Below are 10,692 nucleotides of genomic sequence, written 5' to 3'. Positions count from 1 at the left end.
GATCTGGCAATTGTCCAAATGTTTATTTTTTCAAAGTTTCAGTTCCCATTCTAAACTTCTGTAAAACAGTGAATAACAAACTACACGTCCAATTGCTCGTTCATGTGGGAGTGTCAACTGATGAATGTAGTTTGTTTATTTTTTTAATATATATTTGAATTTGGATTGTTAGTTATATGTTATTTCAGTTTCAATAATATAGTAACTATTTATTATTACATTATATATGTTATGCAATCCTTTTTATATTACGTGCGTGTCGCACTTGCACGTCCACTAGTTATGTAAGGAATCGATGCTCATAGCCTAAGAGGGGGGTGAATTAGGCAAACTTAAAGCCTTACCCTATAGCTTCCACTACTTTTGCATAAAATATAAACTAAATCATGCTATCAAGATGTGCAACTTAGAGCTAATCCTAGCAAGATACTACACTAAAAAATTAAAGGCAGACAAGTTGCAAGAATGAAATGTAAAAACATAAGAGGTGAGGATGAGGGGAAACAAACTCTTGACACGAGAATTTATCCCGTGGTATCGGTAGGTACTAAGCCACCACTAGTCCACGTTGTTGAAAACTCACAAAGAGTATTGCTTCCTGGTCACCAAGTCTGTTCCGGGACACCCTTTAACTTGCCACAAAGGCTCGGCCACTAAGGCTCATGCCAAGTTTTCCGGTCACCTTGATGCCACCTCCACTAAGGAGCTTCTCCAAGGAGGAGGGGGTCTCTATGTCCTCCGCACACGATCGTCGATGCTGCTCCACACCAAGCCGGAGGGTCGAAGACTTGCTGATGAGCCACCAAGGCTCCAAGGTGCCAGCACACCTTGTACAACAGTGGTTCACTCTTAGAATCGATCACAAGGTAGGCACACCTTGCACTCTCTCCTCTCTATGCCTATTCTAGTACTAATCACTCTCCTAAGCTTGTGCTAAGCTTTTGATTGATCACTTATGCATTTTTGGTGGCTTGGATGTGTTCTTGATGAGTCTTGATCTCCAATGGATTCCTGCACACTCTAGCTACTCCAAATGGGCGAGTGGAGGGGGTATAAATAGCCTAAGGCATCAAAGAGCCGTTGCTCGAATGGCTAGTTAAAGTACACCATCGGATGTTCCAATGGTCACATTTTGCAGGCATCGGAACATTCGCTGCCACTGTTGACGCCACATAGCCGTTGGACCTCCTGACAGAAATACTAAAATGCTTCGTCCAATGGTACCGTCAGAACGTCCGGTGCTGATGGGTTTTTGACCGAAAACTCTCTGGAACTTTCCAAATTAAATATGCTTCATCCGACACCTCCAACTCCAGACCGTCGGAACATCCGATGCTATATATATGTCTTTTCCTGCCTTCTCTAAATGGACGAGTGGAGGGGGTATAAATAGCCTAAGGCATCAAAGAGTCGTTGCTCCAACGGCTAGTTAAAATACACCATCGGATGTTCCAATGGTCACATTTTGCGAGCATCGGAACATTCGCTGCCACTGTTGACGCCAGTAGTTGTTGGACCTCCTGACAAAAATACTCCGATGCTTCGTCTGATTGTACCGTCGGAACGTCCGGTGCTGATGGGTTTTTGACCAAAACCTCTTTGGAACTTTTCAAAGTAAATATGCTTCGTCCGACGCCTCCAACTCCAGATCGTCGGAACATCCGGTGCTATATATATGTCTTTTCCTGCCTTCTCTGAGAATTGCTCCGACGCTACTAAAAAATAGGGCATCGGAACATCCGGTGGCCTTAACTCAGACAGCCTTTTGCGCGTTGTACCAATTGCTCCGATGCTTAGTCCGACGATTGTTCTGTGGACCATCGAAAGATCCGATGGTTCCTTTTTCTCTTCAACTCGTCCAATGCAAGTATAAAAAATATTATCACTTGGATGTTCTAGAATTATTCTATCTCTGGATCTTGAATGCCATGATTTTGGAACTTGCCATAGTTTGGTTTGCATACTTGGAACCTAGAAAACCTACAAGATTCATGCTAGACAAAGCATTAATCCGAATGACTATATTATCACTCAATCACCAAAATCACAAACTATGGCCTAATGGGGCCATGTCCGCTACACAGTACGTGAGCTCGTCGTAGCTCTCGAATGAACTGCTGAAACTGAAGAGGAGCTGTGTTTATAGCTCTGCTTGTGTCCAAACTCTTTAATAGTACACAATATTAGACTATACTAGTTTTCAGTAAACACATCGATGGTCAAGATTAATTGTATATACTGAAAACTTCACATGTGATATGGGTAGTATACATGAGTACTATATTTAATATAAGGATATAGAAATGGCATCACTAAAATATATTTTGATACTAGCATAAAGTCTATAACTAGAAATTAACTAATGTTCCTGCTTAACGATGTGGTTTAACGAGCTCATAAGACCTGTTCTAGCGGATTTTCTGTGCGTATCTAGCTCCTGGTTTCTTTTCTCGAGTGTGCTCATTGCGCCTTCTTTCGCTATCAACCTCATTTGTTGTTTCGCCCCTTTTGTCAGTAACAACATGAATCCAGATGGCCAGGAAGAACTAACGGCTTGAGGCCCTTTGGCGGCACTCAATTCCAACCACACCCAGGCCCCCACACGTGCTACCGCTAGATGCTCACCAATCCAACAACACAGAGGGCCAGGGTATGGTACAGTTTATATAAATACACAACTCCTGACACGCAGTAAGACCAAATTCAAATGTCTGAGACCAGGAGCATTGAATTGAATCATTTCCGGGGTCACAGATAATGGTCTTTCGGATCAGCAGTACGATGGGGGCAATGTTGCTGCAGGGGGACCAGTGGCAGTGCAGCCTTGGGGTAAAAAACAAGTCTGCAGATCACACAACAAACATACAAAGGGACAGGTGAACGAATACAACAGGAGGGAACGATATGAAATGATGTGAAATTCTGTGCACAATAGTATTTTACAAGTTTGAAACTGAGCTGTAACGGATCGTGTACAGGATCGGATAAGCTGCCAATGGTGTCTATCTGATATTCTGATCTGATTTTAGCACTGAACACCTGCTTAACTGTAAACTGCTGGAGCAGGGCTAGCACTGCATTATCAGGAAAGACGACTCTTTTCTGAACTTTGAGATAGTGTACTACTCCACCTATCTTTAAGTATAAGCATTTTTTTAGTTTATTCTAAGTCAAACTATTTTAAGTTTTAATCAAATTTATAGAGAATAAAAATACTTTTTACAATGTCAAGTGAGCATAGTTAAATCTATTGCAAAGTAATTTCCATAGTTTACATCTAGTGTTAGGAAGCTCTAAAACACTCGCTCCCTTTATTAGATTTTTACAAGTTTGATCAAATTTAGGATATTTTGACTTGTGGCAACCTTAGAAACACTTATAATTTGCTTCGAAAAAAAGAAAAAATACTTATAATTTTGGAAGGAGCGAGTTCTCATCTAGTAATCTCATTCATGAACAGATCAGAAAAAATTCCATGTAGTTATCTCAATGAAAATTACTACCGATTATTACCACGGAGATCGTATCTAGACAAGCCAGGACGCAGTTGCATGGACACAGACTAACGCAAAAGCGCATCGGCAGGTACATGCAACAACAAATGCCGTCACTGCACTGGCGCGTGCACCTGCCATTGCTCTTGGAGTGGCATTGACGCCTGGCTTAGCTGCCCGCGTACGTGCCTGGCTGCCTGCCGGCGCCAATCCTTGTTATGATTGTATCTCGCAGCCATTGCAGCTTTCTCCCAGAGTCCTAACCAAACAGCACCCCTCCTCTGATCTCCCACCATCGATCCATCCCGTCCGGCCCCTTGAAATGGTTTGATGCCTGCCGCCATGCCCAGTCCATCCCGACGCCTCCTGCTCTGCCTCCTCTTGATCGCGTCCTTCGCCGGTCTCCTCTTCTTGATCACCAGCAACGGAGAGAGGACGAAGGAGGCCGGCAATGGCGAGGCGAAGTTCAGAGTGCTGCGTGGTCTTAACACTCTCGGCCTGAAGCAGAAGCAGCGCCATGGCCATGGAGTCTCTCCGGCGCCGGCGCCGGCTCGTGCTCACCTGCCTCTGCTACACAAGGACGCGCGGCTGCCGGTGCCCGGGAAAGTCGCCCACGAGCACGAGAGGGGGAATGCCACGGCGCCGAGGCAGAGCCCGACGCGGCACGGCGGGGGTGGTGACGGCGAGCGCGGGAGCAAGAAGAAAAGCATGCAGCTGGTCGTCGTCGCCGCGGCGGCCGCGCTGTCGGGGGCGGCGCTGGTTCTCCTCGCCGCCCTGGTGGTGTTCCTGACGTGCAGGAGGTTTCAGGGGAAGCGCGGGGGCGCCGACCTGAACGCCGGCACCAACAAGGTGAGCTTCGAGCCAGGCCCGGGCATGTTCTATCTGGACGCCATCAAGCCGTACCTCGACGACGCCGGGCGCGAAGGTGGGGGGAAGGCGGCGCCGGGGATGGCCGGGCCCAAGGAGGAGGAGCCGAAGTGCGATGACGAGGAAGGCGGCGGAGCTTGCTCCGACGATGGTGCCGGGTCGGTCCACTCCTCGTGCTGCTTCCATTCGTCGCACTTCTCCTACTCCGAGCTCACCAAGAGCGGCCAGGCAGACGGCGTGTCGCCGTCGCCTTCCGTCCGGTCGAAGCGGTGGGGCTCTGCCCCGGCGACGCCATTGGATAAGAGCAAGGCTGCGCGTCCATATTCGCCGCTGGGCCCGCGCACGCCGAGCAGTGAGGATCGGGGGCGCCGCGCGCAGTCCCCGAGCTCTTCGGCGTCCGTGCTGACATCGCAGTCGCTCAACGATCACGAGCTACGGGGAACTGCTCAGTCCGTCAGGTCTCTAAGATTTCAGAGCAGCAGCGCGTGCCATGCAAAAGAAGCAGAAGCAGTGGCGGACACCATGAGCTCGGACGCCGCAAGTAGCAAAACAGTGCCGCCGCCGCCACCACCACCTCCGCCACCGGTGATGGTAAAACAGCAGCAGAACGTCCATCCAAGTTGTGGTGGTCCGGCCGTGCCCCCACCGCCGCCGCCGCCGCCGCCGCCGCTGATAGTGCCACAACGACAGAACGTCCAGACAAGTACCGGTGGTCCGGCCGTCGCCCCACCGCCGCCGCCGCCGCCTCCACTGCTAGTACCGCAACGGCAGAATGGTCAGAGGAGCGGTGGCCCCGCCCTCCCGGCGCCGCCGGTTCTGTTCAGGCAGGGCGCGGCCGTGGGCAAGAACGGCGCGGCGCTGCCCAAGCTGAAGCCCCTGCACTGGGACAAGGTGCGCGCCGCGCCCAACCGGCGGATGGTGTGGGACAGGATCCGGTCCAGCTCGTTCGAGTAAGTTTGAATACCTCTCTCTCTCTCTCTCTTCCCCTGAGATCAGTGGCCACGAATGAATTCGAAATGGTAACCGCTGGCTGATGCTTGGCACAGACTGGACGAGCAGATGATCGAGTCGCTGTTCGGGTACAACGCCGGCGCTCGGTGCTCGGCGAAGCACGAGGAGGCCCAGAGCCGGAGCCCCTCGCTGGGGCACCACGTCCTGGACCCCAAGAGGCTGCAGAACATCACCATCCTGATGAAGGCCGTTAACGCCAGCGCCGAGCAAATCTACGCCGCCCTGCTGCAAGGTGACTATCGAATAATAAACTGCGCGTGGATCGACGCCTCAGTGTGAGCGACACGGAACAAGCGCGGATCTTTGGCTCGTTTTTTTAACATGGTTTGGTCGGGTTGGTTTGGTTCAGGGAACGGCCTGGCCGTGCAGCAGCTGGAGGCTCTGATCAAGATGGCGCCGACCAAGGACGAGGTCGAGAAGCTGGAAGGCTACGACGGCGACGTCGGCAGCCTGGTCGCCGCCGAGAGGCTCGTCAAGGTGGTGCTCACGATACCGTGCGCGTTCGCGCGCGTCGAGGCCATGCTCTACCGGGAGACCTTCGCCGACGAAGTCAGCCACATCAGGAAGTCGTTCGCGATGCTCGAGGTGAGCGACACAGAGCTCCTTGAACTAATTGCACTAATTAATAATTTATATCATGATCAAATTGTACTAATGTTACTGCCAATGATGCTGTTCTTGTTGTCTGAAAGGACGCGTGCCGGGAGCTGATGTCGAGCAAGCTGTTCCTGAAGCTGCTGGAGGCCGTGCTCAAGACCGGGAACCGGATGAACGTCGGGACGGCGCGGGGCGGCGCCATGGCGTTCAAGCTCGACACGCTGCTCAAGCTCGCCGACGTCAAGGGCACCGACGGAAAGACCACGCTGCTGCACTTCGTGGTCCAAGAGATGATCCGGTCACAGAAGCCCCCGGCGCGCACGGCGGAGGCGCCGGACATCGTGACGGGGCTCGCCGCCGAGCTCACCAACGTCAGGAAGACGGCGACGGTCGACCTGGACGTGCTCACCACCTCCGTGTCCAGCCTCTCGCACGGCCTGTCCCGGATCAGGGCGCTGGTGGGGACGGACGACCTGGCCGGCGACGAGAGGGGCCGGTGCTTCGTGGCCTTCATGGCACCCTTCGTGGCGCAGGCCGAGGAGGTGATCCAGGAGCTGGAGGACGGCGAGCGCCGGGTCCTGGCGCACGTCAGGGACATCACCGAGTACTACCACGGCGACGTCGGCAAGGAGGAGGCCAGCCCGCTCAGGATCTTCGTCATCGTCAGGGACTTCTTGGCGATGCTGGAGAGGGTGTGCAAGGAGGTGAGGGGAGCCAACAGGAGTTGCCACGGATCAAACGGTGCCCTGAGCAATGTGTGACCGATACTGCGAGAACGGGGAGGGAACAACACTGTAATTCTTGGTTTTGCGTTGTTCTTGATCTAGTGAGGTTTAGAATGAATTCGTTGTAGATCTACGTTTCCGTGTGCATTCGTGTGAATTCGTGCATTTCCGTGTTACTCAGGGCCTGTTTGGGAAGGGGGTGTTAAAGTTTAACACCCCCTTTTTAACAGATTTTAACACTTTTGGTTGCCAAACACAAGTGTTAAAGATGAAGTGTTAAAATTTAACACCCCTCTTTTCATAAACACATGGAGGGGGTGTTAAAATGTGCTAAAGGTGTTAAAAGTGGTCCCCCTCCCCACTTATTCCCTGGTTGCCCCCCTCTCTCTCCTCTTCTCTCTCCTCCACTGCCCCCATCTTCCTTCCCCGATCCGCACGTCGCGCACCGCCGCCAGTCCGCCCGTCGCGCCGCCGCTGGTCCGCCCATCGTGCGCCACCGCCGGTCCGCGCCGCTCCTGCGTCGGGATGCCACGCTGGGCAGCACGCGGCGGGCTCGCGCGGGCGGCAGGCGGCGGCCAGCGCGGGCGGCCTCGCGTGGGCGGCGGCTGGCGCGGCCGGCGGGTGCGGGCGCGGGCGAGGCCGATCCGGTGGTGTGGGGACCGGCGGGCGGCGCAGGTGGTGGCGGTGGGGGCTCGGGCGGGCGCGGTGGTGGCGTTGGGGGCTCGGGCGGGCGCGGCCGCTAGCGCCGCGGTAGGGGACGCCGGCGGCGGGGCGGGGCCGGAGGCGGCATGCGCAGGGGAGGGGCCGACGGGGCGGCCGGCAGCGCCGACGCCGACGTTGGCGCCGGGCACGGCGTGGACCGAGCAGGGGTGGGGCCGGAGGCGGCAGGCGCAGGAAAGGAGGAAGAAGGAAGGAGGAGGAAGGAGAAGAAGGAAGAAGGGGTATTTGGCTGCCATTGAGAGGAGTAATGAGGGGTAAAGTTGTCAATTACAACCTAAGGTGTTAAATTTTAACAGATCATCCAAACACCTCAAGATACTAAAGTTTAACACCTTTATTTGAGGGTGTTAAAGTTTAACACCCTGTTAAATTTTAACACGCCCTTCCCAAACAGGGCCTCAAATCCGATGGCGCAAACCTATGCATCTGATACTCAAAATAACTGTGGAGAATCTAGCTTCTTCAACGTGCGGAGGTGTGGCGGGTGGATTCAAACTTGGGACAAAAGGTTCCCCACACCGCGCGCACGATCTCTGCAACACAAGTTGCCGTTTGTCTGTCTCCTCGTTTTATCCACATTTGTCTCCATGCGCTTACTTTTTTGCCCCAGTGGAATTTGAATTCGAATTCGTCACCTGCAGAGTTTCAGGGCGCCACGTTCAGTTCAGAACCCCTGTTTATTTTCTCTGCCGCTATGTCTGCCACGTGCTCTCTCCCCGGGCCCAGCGAGCCGGAGAGGGCCAGACCAGCCGGCCCAATAGTGTTTGAACTCCGTTGAGCTCCTCGGGTCCAGCCAGGCCTCCATGTTCTCCCTGGGCCGAGCCTACTGCAAAGGTGTGGTAGCCCGTTCTCGTGAAGTCATGGGGCCTTTGAATTGGTGAGTGCATGAGCATGACGATGGACAAATTCTCGGCATATTCTTCATTCCAATCCAAATGCACGCCGGCCATCCCCTCTACTCGAGCCTGCAGATATAGTTGAAGTTGATGTTCATTTGCAAGGCTGCGGTTCAAGCGTGAGCCACTGACCACTGTCTAAACCTTCAGCCACGTACGTGATCCTGAGCTGAGGTCTGTAATCACTGTAGTAGATATCCAAATACGTCGACAAACTTTGAATGATGTTAAATATCTTTTTGCTCAGACGACAAAACAACGCAACAGCTTCAACGTTACAACTTAAGGAAGAAGGCATCTCCCAGGAGAATCGATCTTTGGGACCGGTAACCTTACCCAGCGCCTAACCAGTATCGCTTATTCGATATTAAATGCCACGTCATTTAGTACCGGTCAAAATATTCAAAATATCCAGTACTAAATGTGAACAGCCAAGAGGTCCCTGCACATGCGCATCGTCGCAAGTCGCAAGTCACAAGTCACGTGAATGTCACGCGTAATATGCGTGTAGGCGGTAATTCGAACTCACGACCTCAAGCCTCACGCAAACCTTCCTTACCATCTCACCTACAGAGCACATTTGATTTAGATATACTTTCCTTTTACCGGTGATGTTATTGACCGGTACGAAATGGTACCTCACGAGCTACTGGTGTTATTGCCCGATACTAAAAGATCTCCGAGGATCGAATATTTCTACCTTGTACTAATTTCACGCGTTAGTACCGGATGAATGCCCGGTACTAAAAGATCTTCGAAGATGGAATATTTCAATTCGGTACTAACTTCGCGCGTTATTACTGGACGAAAACCTGTCCGGTAATGTTACGAATGCTCATATTTTTGAAGTAGTGCGTCTGGCTCTCGTGTTGCCACCGGCCGGCGAGTGCGGCGAGGCAGAGATGCGCCAGCAGGCCCAGTACACGATTGTAGCCGGAGAAAGCAAGGTGGACTTCTGCCGGGTCGCGGAAGGCATAAAGGCAGCTCATAGGAGAATGAGGCTATACGATGCCAAGTGCCAAGCGAGCCACGCACCGTGCTAGCGCGCGGGCGGGTCACGGCACAGCAGCACTCTCTTCCCGTCGTGGCGTGGGACTCGCGGTGCGTGCTGTGTCTATGCATGCAACGCTGCTGGGACACCGGCCGCCGCGTATCTATCCCGTGTCTGATCTGCACCGGTAAATGCTGCGTGTTATCGAGAAGATTGTTGGGAGGACTCTACGTTGGTGGGGGTCGAAGTTGATTATATATCCCGGTGCCGTCGGTCACGATCGACGGCAGCAGGGACAGGTAGCGACCTCAATAAACACATCCAACACTGCTCCATCTAGCTCTCACATGCCGTGGCGCCCGACCGGCGGGTGTGGCGTTCGGCCCACGCTGGCGCCGGTACGCGGCACGCCTGTCGTTGGCCGCGCCCAAACAGGGCAAGCCGCGAGCCCCGTACGCGGTTAAATACTCGCACCCCCACCTCCCACGGTTCGCGCACACAAATTGCAGCCGAGCGCGAGCGGTTCCTGTCTGCTCTCTCACCGAGTGCACGCGGATCCGTCGTCCTGCTAGCCACTCCGAAGTCCAAAGCCCGCGGAGCAAGGCGCCTCGCGTGAGGGCGTCGCCATGGCCAACAGCACCATGGGCGTGCAGGGGAACCCGCGGCCCGGCGCGTGGTCCTCCGGCCTCTTCGAGACTTCGACGACAACAGCGGCTAACTACCCGTTTGCTTCCACTGATTTATTTTTAGCACCCGTCACATCGAATGTTTAGATACTAATTAGAAATATTAAATGTAGACTATTTACAAAACTCATTACATAAGTTGAGGCTAAACGGCGAGACGAATCTATTAAACCTCATTAGTTCATAATTTGACAATGTGTTGCTACTGTAGCAACACATTATCAAATCATGGACTAATTAGGCTTAATAGATTCGTCTCGCCGTTTAGCCTCCACTTATGTAATGGGTTTTGTAAATAGTCTACGTTTAATACTCCTAATTAGTATCTAAACATTCGATGTGACGGGTGCTACAAATAAGTCAAAGGAACCAAACCAGGCCTATATATACTTCGATCTTCGTCGCTTGTTTATTTCGACATACTATGTATTCAGTGCTGTAATAATCGTTCACAGTGACAGCTTTCCATTTCTTTCCGACAATGTCATTAGTTGTGTGTAGAGTAAAGAATCTGTATTTCTTTGTCATTGCATATCGGACCATCTAGTGACAAACAGAGAATGTTATGCTAGTGCTTAACTTTTTTTTGAGAGAGAGACTTGATGATAATGCTATCAAACTGATGGTCCACATGGAAATGGGGGGTTTTGCTGGGTGTTGTCCGGTTTGTGAGATTTATTGTCCGGGCTCTAGATGGCGTCGACC

General features: G+C 52.5%; 1 protein-coding gene across 1 annotated transcript; it reads left to right on the top strand.

The window, feature by feature from the left end:
- Positions 1-3,620: 3,620 nt before the first annotated feature.
- Positions 3,621-6,874, top strand: LOC101781275 (formin-like protein 2). The gene is made up of 4 exons (XM_004975807.3): positions 3,621-5,311; positions 5,408-5,604; positions 5,722-5,957; positions 6,065-6,874. Exons 1-4 carry the CDS (start codon positions 3,825-3,827, stop codon positions 6,728-6,730), a joined length of 2,586 nt encoding a protein of 861 aa, XP_004975864.1. The 5' UTR covers positions 3,621-3,824; the 3' UTR covers positions 6,731-6,874.
- The last annotated feature ends 3,818 nt before the right edge of the window (positions 6,875-10,692 follow it).

The sequence above is a fragment of the Setaria italica genome, chromosome VII, assembly GCF_000263155.2.
Source record: "Setaria italica strain Yugu1 chromosome VII, Setaria_italica_v2.0, whole genome shotgun sequence".
NCBI lineage: Eukaryota > Viridiplantae > Streptophyta > Magnoliopsida > Poales > Poaceae > Setaria > Setaria italica.
Note: the sequence above shows the minus strand (reverse complement) of the source record. Positions and strands in the feature narration are given on the sequence as shown.